Source organism: Malaclemys terrapin, chromosome 1, assembly GCF_027887155.1.
Source record: "Malaclemys terrapin pileata isolate rMalTer1 chromosome 1, rMalTer1.hap1, whole genome shotgun sequence".
In the NCBI taxonomy this organism is placed as follows: domain Eukaryota; kingdom Metazoa; phylum Chordata; order Testudines; family Emydidae; genus Malaclemys; species Malaclemys terrapin.
Genome location: NC_071505.1, coordinates 41,972,190 through 41,993,218, shown reverse-complemented (window position 1 = coordinate 41,993,218; position 21,029 = coordinate 41,972,190). Strand labels below are relative to the sequence as shown.

Below are 21,029 nucleotides of genomic sequence, written 5' to 3'. Positions count from 1 at the left end.
CCACCCCCTACGTGTGGGGTTCGTATTGTCAACAGAAGAGCGCTCCTGCCATCAACGAGCCGTTTACATTGCCACTTACTGTTACAAAACGTTTGTCTTTTGGAGGGACGGGGGAGCTTTTTTTAAGCACCTATGAATGACAAAAGTTTTGGCGTTCAATTGGCAGTGTAGACAAAACCTTTAAGTCTTAGTTCCAGGAGAGAGATCTGTACCCTGCTTCTCTCTCTCTCTCTCTCTCTCTCTGAACCCAGTTCTTATTACCTCCTGTCACCTCCCCCCATTGCCTTCTTCCTGAGTTCATGTGTGTTCCACCCAGCCAAGCTGGGAGCCTCCCATTGATAGGTGTCAAATGTTCAGTCCTTAGGGTTTCCACTGTGTCTTTAGTGTCTTCCACTGATATGGGTTAGTTCCCAGCCAGTCCTTAACCTTTCCAAGACAATTACATGACAAAAGACTTCATGTTTCCTGCTTCGTCCACTCCATGCACAGCAATACCAAGAGGAGAGGGGAAACAAGGCATGCATTGACTTCATAAAAATGTTGCCAAAATTCCTGCGTTTGTCACAGAAGTACATTGAGTAAGTGAATAAATATTTTAACGTGTTTGTCTGGGGTTTGGGGGCATTCTCCCTTTGAAATAGTCACAGAAAACTCACTAGCATTAATGGAAGCTGTGCACATAAATCAGGGAAAGAATAGTGCTGCAGGCATCTGTGGCTTATGGTTATCGTAATATGTTATAATAAAACATACACAAACTGTTACTATTCCTAAGGCTGGTTTTATAAAGTGAAGCTTTAGTGACATGTACAAACCATTCATTTTGCTTTCATAGTTGATACATAATTGATATTTTCACCTTAAACCCCTGAATATGATACAGCCTCAGGGCAAAATTATTCTCTCTTGTCTGCACTGCACTGAGAATGTCCGTAAGATATTCCATGGTGGCCAGAACTCCCAGTAATGTCAATATAAGCGCTACTTATGGGACAAGGACAATGCAACAGAGAGGAGAATTTTACCCTTACATTGTACATCTGTTCGTAGCTAGATCCCCATGTATTACAATCTTCATTTACAAGTGTTTTTAGATTTGTTTGCTATTCATTTTTAAAAGCAAAAATGCACAGCTTTTTAATCACTTGGGAACTAGATGAGCAAAGGAAACAAGAGGTGTATCAAATAAATAATACAGATGTAGTGCTGCTATTGATATAGAAAATAGAGCACCTTTTTGGTTTGAAATGCAAACTATGGACTGTTAGGCCTCCAGCTGTCCCCAGGGTCAGGGAACAGTAGCTTTTTTGTAGCTTTCCCACCTCTGAGGAACTCAGTACCGGATTGAGCCCAGACCTTTTTTTTGTTTTGTAATTACATAATAATTTAATAAATACCAGCTCTCAATTGAACATGCAGATGATCAGATTTTTGCCAAACGTCCAGAGGAGTATGTTACGCTTGCCTTAGTCCCATGGCACTTATTAGGAAAGAAGAAGTTAATTATAGTGTTCTCTTTGCATTACGCTTTTAATAATTATGTTCTGTTTACCTAAAATATTGCCTCTTGCATTTTCAGTGGGACACAGTCTGTATTCTCCTCTTCATGTCCTAAACTATAGCTGTGCCGCTTCAAAACAGCTGCTGTGTTTCACCCTAAGCGTGTCTGTACTTCAGCAGTGAGTGAAGTGGTTTCTATATATAGTTTATAAAGCTGCTGGTAATGCCTGTAAGGCATGTTGAGAACCCTCCTGAGGGATAAAAGGAGCTATATGAAAATAAGATCATCATCATAATCATATACGCTATTTTATCTTTCTTTTGCACTGTAGTAACTGATATTGAGGAAGTGTATGGTCAGCAGAGATGTGGAGAAGTATTTGCTTTGAGCAGAAGCCAGATGGAAATAGTTTGTGCTATCAAAGGTAACAGGCTCATCTCTCATTATAGGACATGATTCTTATTTTACTAACACAGAGTGATAAGGAGGTGTTAACTGTATGGGGAGAAAAGGAGAGTGGAGAAGAAACCTATGTACACTTAACTTTTGTTTGCCTATATTGGATTCTCTATTTTATATTTATTCAGCGAGGCGAAGAAGAAGTACAAGGGGTGATTTATTTTATTAGCACAGTGCCTGTTTCATCAACAGACAATATTGAAAGTCTGCTGTGACTCAAGGTTTGCTGTGTAATAAAACAGACCATCAGTATCTGGGTCACTGGAAGTTGAAACGAGAGGGCATCAGGCAATGAGCTTTGCTTCTCCGAATCAAGGTGGGCTGGTTCTTGGATCACTCCAAACATCCCATAATCCCCTCTGCCTTTTCCAAACAAACTTTTCCTCCCAGTGACTAGATGACCTCTTGAGGTCCCTTCCAACCCTGATATTCTATGATTCTATGAGTGCTCTTCCCAGCCAAGACAGATTCTCACACTCTTTTTGCTAGCTCCCCCAAAGAACTGACTCATCTTTCTACCACTCATGAGTTCTTCATCTTGCCAAGAGAGGCAGCCCAATCAATCCCAACCATCCAGCTGGCTGGCCTCCCCCCGCTACAACTACACACTTCCTCTCTTTATTCTAGCTCCCAGCTCCTCCCCTCCCCGGGATTCATCAGTAGTTGCTGGCCCACCCTCCAGGTGCAGCCAGGTACTTTAATAGAGCTCTCTATTTCCCATTAACCCTTTTCATGTAAGTGTAGGGTAGGCACTCCATCGCATCCTATTTCATTTAAGGAATAAACACCAGAATTTGATTGGTGTTAGGGCTTATATTTAGGCTAGGCTTGAGCTTTGTTTAGAGTTTTGGCTACAATTAGATTTGCAGTTATAGGTAACCTTAAGGTAATATGGTCATCTTTAGAGTTAAGGCAAAAGCAGGGCTTAGGGCTCAAACAGCATTTGCTATTAAGATTATTGTCAGGGTAACAGAGGTGGTTAGAGTTAATGGTTAAGATTAGGGTGATGGCTAGGGTTAGAGTTTGTGGGTATTCTGCATTTCATATTTATCAGTACTAAACTTCACTAATGGTTTTAGATCTGGAATGTGCCCTTTCAAGTCCGGGTATTCAGGTCAGAGGTTTTGGTTCAGACTATCATAGAGATGGAGATCAGTTGTGAAATCCAGATTCTAATTCTAGTTTTCAAGGGAAGGAAGATTTTGGCTCAGGCCGATCTCTAAACTCTCATCTCTTTGTCTTTCCTCAGCATGGATGGAAGGGAAGGAGCCTTCTCTCCCATGTGACTCCTTGTTTACAAAATCACCAGGACAGATGATCTCAACAATGGAATCATCTGGCATAGAGAAAAGCAGCTGAAAAGTTATTCCTTCACATGCCTTCAACACATGCTTTATCGAGCTTGCTTTGCTGATACCACTGTTAAATGTAGGTGATGACACATAGCTTCCAAGGACAGTTCAGTGTGCACAGTTTTCAAGAGTTGTGTTTGTCTCTAGGGTAAAGCAGAGACAGCTTGTCCCATCACTCTGTCTTACAGCCATGTTTAGATATCACACAGGACTGACTTTTTCTCTCTTCTTTTTGATCTTTTCTCTTTAAAGAAAGGCCTCTGAAGTGCAGATTTAGGCTGAACTACTTTGAGAAGATTTAGGCACTTCTGAATGCAATGGTATGTGACTACTCACAGCGAAAGCAAATATACTGCTACCTACACACACCTAGAATACTTACTATCAGTGGATCAGTCAGATTGGACTATGCATTCACACTGGAACTGGAGGAGTAGCATCTTTGTAAAGATGGAGAAAAGAGCGCAGAGGACATGCAGTGGGGAAGGGGGGAGAGTGCAGGGGCCATCCAGTGTGGGAGGAGGAATGCACACGGGGCATGCAGTAGGGAGAGGGGAACAGAGAGAAAGGAAATTATAGGGGGAGAACAGAATGGAGGATGGCAAGTGGAGGAGAGAGTAAGGGCCTAGATGAAGAAACAGAGGGAAAGAAGAGAAACAAAGGGTAGAGAAAGAGGAAAAACAACCCAGAGGGAGAGAGATAAAGGGGAGAGCCAGATGTCCTTTTTATTTGCATAAATGTATATTGTTTTAAACATGCACTGTAATTGAACAGTGCTCCTGAAGCATGGGATTCCAATTCAATTGTTTCCGTTACAATCTAAAATATGTCTGGCAGACTTCCCTTGTGCTCTGTGATGGAACTAAATGCCATCTCGACAACAGGCCATTGCACATACTTTGAGAACAGGTTGGTCAATAGTTTGATTATTTGTGCACTATTTTTCCACTGACCAAAGTGGGACCTTGTGGTGTATACGCCCCTGCGCAGGCGTGAATTTCACCCTTTGGGCATTGCACATGAGCTTTCAAACTATTGGGTCAAAATGATTAAACTTTGGCAACTTGTTAGAAACCTGACAAAATTTCAAACTGTTACTTGAAACAGTTTAATTGGTGGAAATGAAATGGAGGGGGAGAGTGTCTGGAAGGACCCCCTCTTCCAAAAACTTGGGAAACAGTTCATAAGAGAGAAAAAAGATTAAAGTCTGCCCTAAATATTAGCTGCCAATGAGGGGCTTAAGGCCCATATATCTACTACTACCATTGGCTAAAGATGGTGTGGAAAGACACTACAGAAAAACACACACATGAAAAGAAACTTGTATGCAAAGTATCTTCAAATGTGGGAACTAATCCTGAACTTATAAAAATGGTTGTAATTCCTAACTTTACTCTGCATCCTTCGTCCTGCATGAAACAAACGTGCAAGTTAGTCAGTGGCTGTACAAGGGATTCTAGTGGCTTGTAAGCAGTGGTTAAAAAAAGAAGTGGGTAAATTAATCTAAACTAAATGCTTGTATTTGCCCAGTGAGAAGTGGGCAACCTCAGTTTAGCCTTGACTATTCTACTGCTTGTAAACCAAGGAAAGATGTGCATTCCCTCTGTGCATGGCTTTTGCAACTTTGCAAGGTTTTATCGGTATGAGTTTTAGATGGGTATATCACTGAAACCAGATTGAGTGATATGCCTCATCCTAAATAACTACCAATAAAACCTTTAAAATCAAACACCACCATTTCTGGTTCTTTATTATTGGAAGGGCTGGCGACACCACATACTATTAAGGTTGCCTGACACTTCCCATTCGAAGAGCCTGTTTTCAGTTGCTTATAACTTTGCCAAACTATAATTGATTGGGCTAAAATTTGCCGTGCTGGGTGTCTGCCTCAGGCTGGCTTGTTCTGGGGAAAATTTCTGCCAAAACAGACATTTCCAAGAATGAGCCTAGGGAAAAATACATTATTGTACCTGTATTAAAAAAATCGGCCATTTTTTTTCTTTGACCCTCCCGCTTCTCATGATTCAGAGCAAGGACTTGAAATTTGGCAGGAGTGGGAGCAGTATCAGGGAGCCAGTTGCAGCAGGGTCAGTCTCCTAGCAACATAATACGCATAGCTGAATCTGGCAGGGGCTGCCTGATTGACTGCACCGTCTGATCGGTGGCGGTGCAGAGCTAAGCTCCTACTTGACCCAGCAGTACCCAGAACTTGCTGGCCGCTCAACATGTTCCATACCTGTGCCTGCCCCTGCCCAGCTGTTCTCTCAGCTGTTCCCCGGTGCCCTGATTCTTGATTCCAGCTTGGCTTGGTGCTAACCTCCAGGCCTGGCCACCTTCATGGCTCTGACCATTAGGCACCATCACCTATGTCCTAAACATAATCTTGGCAGCGGGCTTTGAGTCAGGAATGTGACTTTTGCCATCCCCTTAGAACTATGCCCAAACCTTGCCAAGTTTGAACAATTGCAGTTTGCGTATGCTTAGTGGAGACTTTTCAGATTTTAGAAGCTAAATTCCCTGAAGATTCTATCCACACCAAACATGCTTCAGTCTGAGGGTGAGCAGGACTTTCCCTGCAGCTCTGGGCTGCTGTAGATGGTGTTGGGACTGGATTTGGGTACCTGAAATGAGATCAGGGCCCCTATCTCTCCTGTACTCTCAATACTCCCCGTTTTGGGCCTAGCAGCTTGGAGGAGCAAGAAGCTTCTGATCCAAATTGAGAGGACACAAGAGCAAGACCATTGGGAGGTATGGAGGGCTGTAGTTCTGGCTGATGGTCTGGAGTTCTGGCCGCCAGCCCCGCTCAGCCCGCTGCCGGCCTGAGTGAATGGAACCCCCGGCTGGCAGCTCAGTCCGCTGCCGGTCAGGGGTTCCGGCCGCCGGCCCCTTGCCAGCCGGGGACCCGGCCATCGGCCCCACTCAGCCTGCTGCCAGCCTGGGATACCAGCCTCCAGCACCCACTCACCTCGCTGCTGGTCTGGGGTTCCAGCCGCCCGGCCCCCTGCCAGCTGGGGTCCAGGCCGCCGGCCTTGCTCAGCCCTCCTGCTGGCCTGGGGTACTGGCAGCCAGCTCAGCACTCTGCAGCCCTTATAAAAAATTACACTACAACTAGTTTTAACTTGAAAACTTAAAAACTTTGTATATTACAGTAATCGTTAAAACATGTATAATGTTAATAAATACATAGGTTTGATTAAACAAAGTAGTTGTACTTATGTGCCTGTGCCTAATTTGTGTTTTCGATGATTTACTTTCTAAAAAAATCTCGTGTCTCTCGCACTCCCCAGAAAAGGCATCTCGCACCCCCAAGGGGTGCGTGCACCCCTGGTTAAGAACCACTGCACTAAACTGATAAGATCTGCATTTTAATTTAATTTTAAATAAAGCTTCTTAAACATTTTTAAAACCTTGTTTACTTTACATACAACAATAGTTTAGGTATATATTATAGACTTATAGAAAGAGACCTTCTAAAAACATTAAAATGTATTACTGGCATGCAAAACCTTAAATTAGAGTGAATAAATGAAGACTCGGCACACCACTTCTGAACGGTTGCCGAGCCCTGGTGTACAGGATAGACTTGCTTTGGGGATGTAGCAGGCTTGTTAATGAGGATGTGAAGGTGCAAAGAGTCACAAAGGAATCTCACTAAACTGGGTGACAAAATGGCAGATGAAATTCAATGTTGATAAGTGCAAAGTCATACACATTGGAAAAAGTAGTCACAACTAAACATATAAACTAATGGAGTATAAATTAGCTGTTACCACTCAAAAAAGAGAGTCATCATGGATTGTTCTCTGAAAACATCTGCTCAATGTGCAGCAGCAGACAGAATGTTAGGCACTATTAGGAAAGGGATATAAAATAAAACAGAAAATATAATGGCATGATATAATCCATGGCATGCCCATGCCTTGAATAGTGAGTGTAGCTCTAGTCGCCCCATCTCAAAAAAAGGTATATTAGAATTGGAAAAGGTGCAGAGAAGGGCAAAGAAAATGAGTAGGAGTATGGCACAGTTTCTATATGAGGAGAGATTAAAAAGACTGGGGCCGATCAACTTAGAAAAGAGCTGACTAAGTGGGGAGCTGATAGAGGCCTATAAAATCATGAATGGTGTGGATAAAGTGAATAGAGAGATCTTATTTACCCCCTTCAGATAACACACAAACCAGGGGACACCTGATGAAATTAATAGGCAGCAAGTTTAAAACAAAGGAAGTACTTCTTCACTCAATGTATAGTCAACCCGTGGAACTCATTGCCATGGGATGCCATGAAGGCCAAAAATGGGTTCAAAAGAGAATTACATAAGTTCATGGAGGATAGGTTATTAATCGTTAACCATCAATAACCATCAATGGTTATTAGCCAAGATGGTCAGGGATGCAACCCCATGCGCTCACTGTCCTTAAACCTCTGACTGCCAGAAGCATCTGGCACTAGCCACTGTCAGAGACAGGATATTGAGCCAGATGGACCATTGGTCTGACCCAGTATGGCCGTTCTTATGTTTTTATTTGAATGAGGCAGGGGATTGTAAGAAGAGAGATGATGTTCTCAAAATTCAGTCAGCTGAATGCTGCCCTGGAGAACTGGATTCCATCCCTGCCTCTTCCACAGAGTTCCTATGGGACGCTAGTTGGGTCACTTCAACCAAACTTTTCACATTAATTGTGTGCTCCTCATTTTCTGGTGCCTGACTTCAGACTCAGGTGGCTGATTTGCAGAAGTGCTGAGCACTCACAGCTGCAGTTGAAATCAATGGGAGCTGTGCTTTGTATGGGTCTGTCTACCCATCTGGGAGGCTCACTCCCAGCTGCAGTGTAGAGCACTATTCGTCCAGTGCAATGAACAAGGCGGGGTCCTGTGGGAAATATAGCATGTGATTATGTAATTACAGCCTGTATCATAATGTATACCCACCAGGGGGCAAATTAAGGTTGCATAGGCTTCTGAGTGCTTGACTTTGCAACCTTAATAATGTTCTGTATAAGGTAGTTTTTGGTGTGTAATATACCATGTATGTAGTAGAAAATCTGTTTCACAAATGTTCTAGAGAGTTTTAAAAAGTTTATTGGGGCTTTTCCCTTATCCCTCAACTTGTAGTCAGAGGCCTTAGTTGTCACTAGTCCAATTGTACAGGACTCAGAGGCATTTTTATATCCTTACCAGTCATTTTTACATACTGTATGTAAATTAATGTGTGTGTGTGTGTCCATTACATAGATTTTGGGGGGGGAGGAGAGGAGTGAGTTGTGAGAAATATTTCCATTCAGGTTTTGTAGTGTTGACAGTTCCTATTTTATTTGAATCTTGGTGTGTCTTTCTGTCTTGTCAATTAGATTGCAAACTCTTCAGGGCAGGGACTGTCTCTTACTATGTGTTTGTATACTGCCTAGAACAGTGGGGACCCAATGCTGATTAATAGACTCTGAAGGAGCTATCACAATACAAAATAATAAACTATATAGTTAGCCAGACTCTGGTCACCACTGTGGCCCCATTATGCCACTCCCACAGTATATTGGGTCTATAACTGGCCAGAGTAGAATTCCTCCACTACAGCAGCTGCATAAGACCAATGTATGCTACTGTGGTAATCATCCTCACAGCCCCCGGTACAGGGGCCATTCCAGAGTCAGGACAGTGTGTTACAGGTATGAGGGGGAATCGCTGTAGCACTTAACCCATAAAGAACTATGGGGAGGCCGCCATAAGTGAAAGGAGATTCTTAAAGACACTTTGGGGGTCTGCGCCTCTTGGCCTGGGCCTTCTGTTCTGCACCTTTCAAGAGACCAAACACAGAATCTACCCCCAAATAAGAGCTGGTCAAAACCTGGAATTTTCATCCCACAGGATATTCCAAGATTTTGCAATTTTCTGTGAAATAAAATGCTCCAAAAATATTTTGTTTGAACCTTATCAAAACATTTTGTTTTGACTTTATCATTTTAATAATATAATAAATATAATTATAATTGAAACAATAATATAAAAAGTTGATAATTTCCTGTTGAAATTTTTTGACAAAATCAATACATTCCCAATACATCCCCAGTGTTTCAATTTAGTCAGATCAATATTTTCCGACAGAAAATTTGTCCATCAGAAATTTTTTGCCCAGCTGTACCCAGAATGTTTGTTCTAAAAATTCTGGGCATTATATATAGATTGCGTTGTGCTGCTATTTCACAAACTCAAATGGTAGCAAGTAGGTTACCATCTTAATATACTGAAGGAATAAACTGAGAATTCTGACAGATATATTGAGCAGAAATTGCATTTCATCCATTCTATCATCAAAGCCATAACTCCTGAACACAAAAGTTAAAAGAATAAACAATACATATTATTTTTTTCATTTTTTCATATATTTCAAAGGTTTGGGCTGGGTGTAATATATGCTAATTGCAGTTTGTCATCTTAACAAAAGAAAAATGTGCACAACTACCATTGTGCCAAAGTATCATCTGGACACATTTGACACAAGTTTTGTTTTCTTCACAGTAGCTCAAGCTGCAATGATGGCACCTAGTTCTATAACAGACAACAAACATGAGTGGCACATTGTTTTCAGGTTATGGTAAAATTTAGCCAGCATAAGCAATCTGAACACACTTATGTAGGGTCCTACCAAATTTGCGGCCATGAAAAACAATTATTAAAATCCTCTGACCGTGAAATTGACCAAAATGGACCATGAATTTGGTAGGGCCCTACACATATGTCATTTGATTACATGGCAATCCAAGTGCATTACTTTAGTCACCTGGCTTTGCTAAGTACTTCAAACTTTTACATGAATACCTTATGCATTGATTAATTTTGTATTCCCCAGCTTTGATCCCACCTCTGTAGGATACTAAACTGTATGAAAATTCAGATGAAAACAAGTGAAATAAATAAAAAAATTAAAATCATAAGAGGAACATTAGGTTTTGTTAACCAAATCTGTATATGAACAGCATGCGGCTACATCTCCTCTGCCCAGTGCCACTGAAGAATCAATCCGCAAATAGATGTAGAATATCCTGATGAACATCACAGATTTAGTCTTAGACATCATGCTAAAAAGAACCAAACAAACAGTGATGGTACTGAACAAAACCAGTGGTCCCAAACCTCCTCCTCTTCCACTTGCACTGAATATACTCTTAAAACTCTATGAGATAAAAAGGACTTGGTATGAGTGTGTATATGGAGACACTGTGTATTTTTATTGACTTGTTCCTGACTTATTCTGCTAAAACCACCTTTCTCCTGATTATGGACAAGGGCACAGGCTTGAAGAAGACCACACAGTGCTGGGCTAAATGTCTGAGAACGGCGGCTCTGGTTTAGGCATTCAGTATCTTTCACTTTTAATAGAAAAAAGTGATATATCATGTATTATTTGAACAATACCATATGATTGTGTATTTAAAGCCCGTTTTACAGTGCCTACATATGAAGGGGCAGAGGGAAGGTCGAATGTTCAGCTTTCACTCTATTTTCTTACTGTTGGGTGCCAAAGTGTGCAAAACTAATATCACATTGACATAATTTTTTGCATTAATTTATGGCTATGATATTGTCCCATCTCCCTAGGATTAAGAAAAGGAACGCATAACAGGAGTTAAGGAGCACTTACCCCTGGAAGAGAAGGAGATGCAACCAGTTGCAAAATAGCCATTATAGATTCATACCTGCTTGGTTCTGCCAAAGTTAAAGCTGTGATAGTGTTATATTGTGGACTCTAGGGCCCAGTTCCACACTAAGGCCTTGTGAAATCCAATTAACATGAGTGGCACATTGTAATCCTTAATTTTAAATAAATCATATTGACTTCAAATAAACTTGTCATTCTAATTCTCCCTCTGATCATTTTTCAAAATTGAAATAAAAATAAATAGCCCAGTGGTATGGTCAGTTAGGAGCTATGTACGACATCCGGAGTGGTGCTTTCCGTAAACTCTGGAATGCTGACCTGCTTGGCTTCACATTACATTACTGCTGATTACAAAGTCTTCACAAAGCTTTGGCCTGATAACATTATAGGTCCCCCAAATAACCATGAAAATGAGTGGAACTTCCCTTAACAGCTGTGCAGTTGTTTTATTCCCCACCCCCACTAGCAACTCAGAATTAAAGTGCATTTTCATTGTTCCCTTTCCATTGTTGCTTGAGAACAAAGTCAGTGTAATTATGCATGTTGTTTTATTTCCTGCCATTCCCCTCTTCCCTGCTAAGTACATGGGCTAATACACTCTCCTGCTCTCAGGCTACACTAAATATGGTAATGGTCAGTGTATCAATAATCCCCCTGTTTAAGGGACCTGCAAACACTAGTGATGTGACAATCTATCTGTCCAAATGTCTAGCTGACGTCTGATGCTTAAAACAGAGCATGCTTTCATCCCTTCATGCATTGTAGTAACTCCCATGACGACTCTTAAAAGGGTGCCTCAGCTAGTCAGGGAAACAGTTGCCGACCAAACGAGATACAGCCTACTTGATTCAGCTTTCTTGAATGCCTAATTATTTCAACTTTCTATCGGCCTGACCAAACGGGACCATGTCTACCTTTGGCTACAGAAGAGAGCTTAGTAAATATGAATCCATTGATGAAGATGAACTCCTTGCTTCTCTGACTGACGAGGAGCTAAAGGAGCTGGAGAGGGAGCTAGAAGATATTGAGCCCGACCGCAACCTTCCAGTGGGGCAAAGACAAAAGAATCTAACAGAGAAAACTCCTACAGGAACTTTCAGCAGGGAAGCGTTGATGGCCTATTGGGAAAAAGAGACCAGAAAACTCCTAGAAGAAGAAAGGTTGGGGTCATGTGAAAAGGTAGGATTTCAGAGCATTCACTGTGCCCTGGAAATATTCAGGCTCACTCTTCAATGACTTTCCATCACTTACCATTGTTATTTTCTTCTGATCCACTACAACATTTTAAAGAAAAGTCCTAATGACAATCTTTTGCTAGAGTGCTATAAATTGGCAAAGGGGATTTTTGTTTTTGGTCTTGCAGTGTCGTAAAAGCTCTTTTGGGGAAAAAAATCCTGTAAGAGGAATTGGCATTAGTGGTTAAAATAAGTCATAATATAGCAATGGTTAAAGTGATTTTACAAAATTAGGCACAAATTAGTGTGTGCTTCTAGCCAACCACATAAATTGTTAGGTAAGGTACCTTTTTTGGGGGGGAAGGGGGGAGGGATGCTAGTAGACTGCTTTTTCCTCTTATGAAGTCAATAAATAATCAGTATTGTTTTTTGAGGAGCAATAGACTGAAAGAATGATCAACAGGAAGAGAATTCTGAATTTTTAGCAGAGGAGAGGTTGGGCAAAAAAGTGCAGCAGAACCCACTGGTCAGATTTTTGTGTGATGTAACTCAGCATAGCTCCATTGCAGTCAATGGACCTATGCTGATTTACACCAGCTGAGAATCTGGCCCAATATCTGATGATTTCAATGGCACACTGTGTGCTGTCTTATCAGAACACAGCTGGAGGAATTTATAAGCATAGAGGCCTGGAGTTGGTATTCAGTCAATCAACATATTAATAGAGTACTCATCATGCAATCTGTCCCAGGGAGCTTTATATAAATAGTAACAATAGATGCTGGTTGCCGAGAGCAGGATAACTCAGTAATAATAATTAAGGGCTTGATTCTGTGAGATACTCAGCACCCTCAATTTTCATTGACTTCAGTGTGTGTTGAGGCCACCCAGCACTTTGCAGAAACTGCTCTCAGGATTAAGCACTATAAAAGGCAACTTTTTTTTTTTTTAACACATGCACTATAACTTTCAAAGCACAGCATGTAGTTTTAGCTGTGTGAATGCCAATGATTTTGCAGCTAAAGTTCCATACTGAGCTCGGGTGATTAAGGACCTGACTCTGCCACGCTTGCTCACAGGGAGTGGTATGCTGTTCGGCAAGTAGTCTCATTGATTTCAGGATTAAGGGTATGTCTACACTGCAAAAAAAAAAAAAAAAAAAAAAGGTGTGTTCTTAACGCAGGTTAGCTAATCCGTGCTAACTAACTTGGGTTAAAGTAGAATTGAAGATACAGCAACTTGGCTTTTAATTTGGGTGAGCAGCTCAAGTTAAAGCCTATAGGGTAGCATGGATTTGAACTCAAGCTGCTAACCTGAGTTAAAAGCCAAGTCACTGTGTGTCTTCACTGCTATTTTAACCTGAGTTAGCTAGTGAGAGTTAGCTGACCAGAGTTAAGCCTCTTTTTTTGCAAGGATACATGCCCTAAGGGTGGCAGAATTGGACACATAAGTCAGTTACTGTTAAAAATGCTAACACTCTGGATCTACAGACTACAAAGTGTTTACACCAGGGATGAGTTGGACCATCTTTGCATAATGAATATACTGTTATCTTACAATCAGGGAAGAATCACTGGGCACAGGATTTGATTACATATAGTGTCTGTTATACTGGTTGTAATGTCTGTGTAGGGAAATACAACCACCATTATACACTAAGCACTAGCTCACATAGCCTTAGACCTCAGAACCTATTTTGCTGAGATATGGACATCTGGACAGGACAGCAGAGTTAGCCACTTCCTTTTTTCAACTGAATCTTTAATTTACATCCAGGCAGGAATAAGAAATGACCAGAGAAGTCCTAGTTGTGGTGTCCTGTCCATAAGGCAGGATTTCTGACTTGGCAGCAACTTTCATCCCAAATGGCAATGTTGGGTTAGCATTTGGTATGAGCCTGATGTAATGTGTCAGTTAAACCCACACTCTTTGCTCTGGAGCTGAGAGAGCTACAAAATGTATCCATAAACGTCAACACCCTGCCATCTGATGTCTATAAAGCGGGATCTGCGGGTGAAATCTTCCTCATACTGAAGGCAACAACAAAACTCTCATTGATTTCAGTGAGGTGAGGATTTCGCCCTAGGTGTGTGTAGCAAGTGTGCATTGGGATATACTCTGATCAAGATGACAGAGAGCAAGCCACTGAAGAATTTAAAAAGAGAGAAGTAGCAATTTTAAACTTACTGCTAATGCTTACAGCTGGTTATGAAATTGAAGGATGGATATAATACGAAAGAGAATCGAATCTCCCCCCCACTTCAAACACAATTCTGGCAGGGTTTTTTTTCCACACTAATCTTCTAAAGTCACTGTAGAATATTACCAATCAGTCACAATTAGTACATTACAAAGTCATGAATAGGCGCTCAGAGACCATGCTGAAGAGTGTGCTATAAATGTCTAGATAGATACATGCGTAGGAATTAAAGGGGATGTTCTGTGCAGCAGCCATATTCTCAACTTTTAAATTTATCTTTATATGCACTGAAATTATAGATATAGGTCCTGACCCTGTAATGAGCTCTACTGAGGCAGTGGCATTGAAGTCAATGGATTTTTGCGGGGGTCAGGGGCCTGCCTGCACAGAGTTCATTTTAGGATCAGCACAATCCTGCAAATTCTACATGTTTTTTGCTTCCGGTGAATCACACAGAGCATTTGTAAGATTGGGCCCATGGTTTGTTACCCTGATGCCTTTTGTACCTCCATAGTCAAGCTTCTGTAAGGGTGATAATGATGATAACCCTATTTTGTATGTGTCCTGCCCCAGAAATCTGCTCGAGACTATGAGATAGCATGCAAGGTGTCAACACTGCAGGGATATATATACACATCATTAACCACACTTTGTTTAAACTGAATTAGCAGTTATGTGGGTATTAAAACACTGATGGTTGGGGCCTTTCCATTTTAGTAACTTTTTTGCCTCTGGTCAAAATCAAAACCAGCATCTCTGTAAGTACGTTGCATGGACCCAATCCTTATGGGATATTTTATAAGGATTAACATATTCAACTTAATAAAGCAGCACATGCAGAGCCTCTGTTTTTCACCCAGAATTTTACTAAAAATTCAATATTATGTATTTATAGGATTTATTAGATTATTTATATGGATTTATTAGAGTAGAGCTCTTGCGATCGAGGGATTTAAGGTCAATTGTATGCCAAGGACCAGCACAAGGCCTTTGCAGCACTTCATTGCCTCTTAAGCTGTCAAAATGGAGTTGAAATGAGACCTTAGTGGTGCATAGGCATGGAGCTGGCCCTGTGCACTCTACAACTAGCCCAAATTCCAGGAATACCACTGAACTTTGGGACAGTTGTATGTATATCTGAATTTGGCATGTCAGTCTCATCACAACTTTGAACTTGTTGAAGTATTAAAGTGATGCTAGCGTAACATTATGAAGCATATTTTCAAACAGCCTCTAAGTGTGCACACCCAAAATTGTCCATCCAGAATCTTGGGTGGACAGCTATTGTAATTCCCTTTTTTTTTTTTTTTTTTGTTCAAATTTTCATGTGAAAATGGTATTTGTGTGTGAAATTAGGCAGCCATTTAACTGATTTAAATGCATATATAGCATTTGTGCATGAAAGTCTGAGTTTTGGGATATGCAATAATTTGGGTACCTAAACTCCATGTCATTAAACAGGAGCATGTCATTTTGCACATAAAAAATGTAGCTGATGGGTTGTGGCCACTCTGAAAAACATAGTACACCTCTACCCCGATATAACGCAACCCGATATAACACGAATTCAGATATAACGCAGTAAAGCAGTGGCTCCGGAGAGGAGGGGTGGGCGTGGGGCTGCGCACTGTGGTGGATCAGAGCACATTCGATATAATGTGTTTTCACCTATAACACGGTAAGATTTTTTGGTTCCCAAGGACGGCATTATATTGGGGTAGAGGTGTACTATAAGTCTGTCTGAGTGAAACCCACATAAGCATGGAAATTCAGATCGGGCAAATCCATCTGACATTCCATTGTGAATATATCAACTAATGGGTAATTTTATGTATATCTGTGTTGCAGTGTCATGGGCCAGATCTTCCACTGGTGTAGATCAACATAGCTCCTTTGACTTCAGTAGACTAAGCCAATTGATGCCAAGGATTTGGCCTCTAGAGAAAGGGGAGAAAAATAAATAAATAAAAAAAAAGAATATTAAATCAGATGAGATTTTTTCAGTTCTCTTAAATTTCCATGCTTCTGTCAGTTTATTTTAAACCTTTACTTTCATATAGTTTAAGTATAATTGCTGTTGGGGAAAATCAAAGTAAAGCTTAATATCTTTGCTATCATGTTTAATACCGACACCTACATTCCTGTTCAGGATTCAAAGCAAGAAGACGACAATTCAGAAGACACTGAGGAAGAATATTTCACAGGAACTAACAGTGAAATTTCCGAGGAGGCATACACTGAAGAGGAGGAGGAAGAAGAAAAAGAGGAAGCAGAAGAAAAAGAAGAAGAAGAAGAAGAAAGTGATGAAGATGACTCTGAACAAAAGGAAAATGCTGCAATTTGTGAAAGGACAGTGACTTGTGAAAGTGACAGGAGTTCTGACCACTTGAAACGCAAGAAATGCAACATCCAGAAGGAAAATGAAAATGTCATCAATGGTGATGGTGGCAAAGATACAGAAGACATGAGCTTTAAAATGGGTGCCATCCACCCTTGTGGAAACCCAACAGTTATTGAGGATGCTTTGGAAAAAGTTAGGAACAATGACCCTGACACCAGTGAAGTCAACTTAAATAACATTGAAAACATCACCATACAGATGCTTACACATTTTGCTCAAGCCCTCAAGAACAACACAGTGGTTAAGATGTTCAATCTAGCCAATACTCGTGCTGATGATAGTGCGGCAATTGCTATTGCTGGGATGTTAAAAGTGAATCAGTATATAACGAGTCTGAACATTGATTCAAATTTTATCACAGGCAAAGGGATATTGGCCATCATGAGAGCTTTGCAGAATAACAAGGTTTTAACAGAACTACGATTCCACAACCAACGGCATATCATGGGCAGTCAGGTTGAAATGGACATCGCTAAACTGTTGAAAGACAATACCACGCTGGTGAAGCTAGGGTACCACTTTGAGCTTGCTGGACCAAGAATGAGCATGACAAGTATCCTCACAAGAAACATGGATAAACAAAGGCAAAAACGTATGCAGGAGCAAAAACAGCAAGAGTCTGGTTGTGATGGAGCAATCAATCCAAAGACCAAAGCCTTGCAGAAAGGAACTCCTGGGTCCTCACCTTATGCATCGCCTAAGAGCTCACCTTGGTCCTCTCCAAAACTCCCTAAGAAAGCTCAGCCTGTCAAAATCCAGCCTCCAGCTCCACCTTCACCTCCTCCTCCCCCTCCCCCCCCCACCTCCTCCTCCTCCCCCCATTGTTCCAGAGAAAAAGGCGCCAACAAGGAATATAGCTGAAGTCATCAAACAACAGGAGAGCTCCAAGAATGCCTTACAAAATGGACACAAAAAGAAAAAAGGCAAAAAAAACAAAAAGCATGAGAATAGCATATTGAAAGAAATTAAAAATTCCTTAAGATCAGTCTCAGACAAGAAATCAGAAGAAGGATCGCGACCCTCTACCCGACCCTCCACCCCACAAATGTCTCTTCATGATAGCCTTATGGAAGCAATTCGGGGAAGCAGCATAAAACAGTTAAAGCAGGTAAGTAAGGACCACATTTAAATAACTGATTATGGCTCAAATATGGCATAAGCCAAAACATGCATCATGAATTTTAAAGCATAGATATTTAATACAAGCTTACACTTTGAGAAATATCAGCATAAGTACATATTTGGGAATAGTTTTACGTTTAAACCTGCTTTTATGACTACGCTTTCCATTTTAATTTGACCTCAGTTTTGACAGAACCCAGGGTGCTGACAGAACCCACGTTCAGACTTCTTCGGGCTTGGGATTCTCACTAGAGGGTTGCTGTAGAAGTGAGTATAGCAAGCAATGAGCCAGAGGTGAAATTTTGCCACCTTCAGGCAAAACTAGTCTTTTTCAGCAAAGCCTTCTCTTCAGAATTGAGTTGTGAAATGGGCTTGATTTCTTGCTCAAGGAAATAAGACACCTCGATCTGACACCTCTTAAAATAGCATTAAGCTATGGAAGTAGGGATGGGAATGACTGCATGGGCAGTGGGATTGGCTAGCTGTCCCGAGTACGTACCTAGGGTTTCAGATGGGATTGTACTTGTGTTGGCTAGCCACTCCTGCCACTCCTGCCATCCTACTGCAGGCATAGCTACACTGCTATTTTTAGCGTGCTAGTTCAATGAAAGTTAGCATGGGTATGTCTTCCTGAGAGAGAAATTACACCTCCAGCTTCAATGTAAATGTACCCTAGTCTTCTTCACAGAGTGAATGAATGTACTTCTAAATATGTTTAATGGCATCCATGTACTATGGCGACAGGCACCTTAGAAACGGATGTAAATCACTGTCATATTATTTAAGCACAATATACATATTGGGACAGTCCACGCTGCTGCTTCTTTTCCAGCCAGTATTGTAAATGTAATGAGAACCCCCCCCCCCCACTGTCTTGTAGGTGGAAGTTCCAGAAGCACTTCGATGAAATCATGGAATATAGAAGAACCAAAGCTCTACAGTGGTCAAAGGAAGGTTACTGAGTTGTTCAACGATGGTAAATAGACTATATTGTGAGCTGCTTCCAAAGGGCACTCTTAGAATTGAAACATTTTATTTTCTTTTTAAAGAGATAGACCTATTAAACATTAACCAATGCTTTAAGAATGCATAAGCCTTTTAATCTGTAAATATGGAAATAAACATCTTTTTTATTTAATGAGATTTCTATTGGAGAAATAGCAGTTTATTTAGATATTCTTTTCAATATCTGAGTGATTGCACATCACTGGACATGTTCTTTACATTGAGATGTAATTGTTTAGTGATCTGTGTTATTTTTCTTTTTTCATGAATTTACAATAAATGTGGTTTGAAGTTTTTAAGCAACCAAAATGATTTTAGTCCCGGGTTTCTATGAGTACAAATTGGGCAGGTGTTCATGTACAGATGTGTCATTGGTTAAACATCCAGTTACGGGGGTGAAGAGGTTGGTATAAATGCCTAGAGGTCTTTTTTTTTTTTTTTTTCCAGAATTGCTTAGCACACACAGCATCCATTGACTTCAGTAGGATTTGCAGGTGCTCAGCACCTTTGAAAAGCCAGACATAGCTAGATTGATTAACTAATGCATTGAAACTCGTAGTCCAGAGCATAGCAGCCATTAAAAAAGGCAAACAAGATTCTTATTTAAAATATCAATGGGAATCTAATATATAAAAAAGAAGGGATCTTATGTTGTAAAGCAAATGTTAGACAGACTCCATGTAGACTCGATGTGCACAGTGCTGATCACCATGCCACATATCAAAGAAAGCATATCAGAAAAGGTGCAATGTAGGGCAGCAAAGATAACGCTAATAGGACCTAAATTATGCCAAAAGGTTAAGGAAATGGGGCTTATTCCCATTATGAAAATGGCTTTGAAGTGACCTAGCCATTTACATAACAATGAAAAGGAGTGACAAAACAAACAGAGCTATGATTGGCGAAGTGGCAGATGGTGTTGAATTAAGAGGTGTTGGGAACCCCAGGGAGAACAGAGAATAATACAAAGAGAAAAAGATGTTTGAAATATACACCAGAAACAACTATCTCATACAAATGCAAGCTAATACATCTGGAGTGATGGGAGAGGAGGAATAATCCAAAACAGAGATTCAGTGGGATGGGAAAACCAAGAAAGCAAGGCCAGCAATTAAGCAGAAAAAGACCACCAGGTAATATGGGCTGAACGACAAGTTGGGTATGAATTTTCAGTATGATTTGTTGAGAACCAACAAGAACCAACAGAGGTGTCACATCACAGATAACATAGTGGAAAGCCCCTCTCAATGCAGCACTGGCAAGTCTCCCAGTCTAGTCAACAATCTAGAATATTAGTTACAGTTCTGAGCACTTCAGCTATCAGAAACACTATGATAACACTGCTCTACAGCCAAAATGCTTCTGAAATAAATGCAGTCAAACTTTACTAATTCTGGGTCACTGAGAACAAAAATTATGCTTAAAATTGTTGATTGGCTCTTGTTTTCAAGATATGCTATTGGGTCAGTATATACGACCCTTGACTTGGGAATGGCGGAGGATAAGTGAGTTATAAAGGGAAGGGATCTCAATTTAAATCAGAAATGACTAAAATACATCTTTGACTGGATCTATGAATAAATCTATGACTGGGTTTGGACGGTACTTGCTTTTTAGGCAAAACAATGAGTGATGCAATCTGAAGATGGTGTTGCGTTATACATGATATGAATTGCATCATGTTATTCCTAGAAGTCATGGATGATGCAATCATAACGAAGCTTACATCACTCTGCTGAACAAATTGCCCTAGATCAGCTCTAGAAATCATACAGTGTCGTGCTCTCTTATTTGTCAGTGTTTGATTTTGCAAAGGGACACATTTCTGTTTAGCCAAAGTGAGCAGAGATGCCTCGTACTTGTGTGAACAGTGCAGATAACTTTTGCTATGTTTGTGGTGAAGTGATTTTTGCATCACAAAAGCACAGTATAACCACTATGGTTAAGTATCAGAGGGGTATCTGTGTTAGTCTGAATCTGTAAAAAGCAACAGAGAGTCCTGTGGCACCTTTGAGACTAACAGAAGTATTGGGAGCATAAGCTTTCGTGGGTAAGAACCTGAAGAAGTGAGGTTCTTACCCACGAAAGCTTATGCTCCCAATACTTCTGTTAGTCTCAAAGGTGCCACAGGACCCTCTGTTGCTTTTCACTATGGTT

General features: G+C 40.8%; 2 protein-coding genes across 10 annotated transcripts in view; both read left to right on the top strand.

Annotated features, from left to right (window-relative positions):
* Window positions 1-11,180, top strand: part of ASB15 (ankyrin repeat and SOCS box containing 15) — a 62,530-nt gene extending 51,350 nt beyond the window's left edge. For 5 of the 9 annotated variants that reach the window (XR_008444419.1, XR_008444409.1, XR_008444420.1 and 2 more), the window contains 2 exons: window positions 1,833-1,925; window positions 3,210-6,508. The gene's annotated coding sequence lies outside the window, so the exon portion shown is untranslated. Of the gene's footprint in view, window positions 1-1,579; window positions 1,680-1,832; window positions 1,926-3,209; window positions 6,509-10,908 lie in introns of those variants that run through there. The other 4 variants (XR_008444413.1, XR_008444412.1, XR_008444410.1 and 1 more) reach the window with 4 other exon arrangements.
* A 570-nt stretch (window positions 11,181-11,750) lies between these two features.
* Window positions 11,751-19,181, top strand: LMOD2 (leiomodin 2). Its single transcript, XM_054023065.1, is given in 4 exon segments — window positions 11,751-12,148; window positions 16,494-17,536; window positions 17,538-17,853; window positions 18,748-19,181. Coding segments are annotated over 4 exon segments (1,659 nt in total). The 5' UTR covers window positions 11,751-11,875; the 3' UTR covers window positions 18,775-19,181.
* Window positions 19,182-21,029: the final 1,848 nt, after the last annotated feature.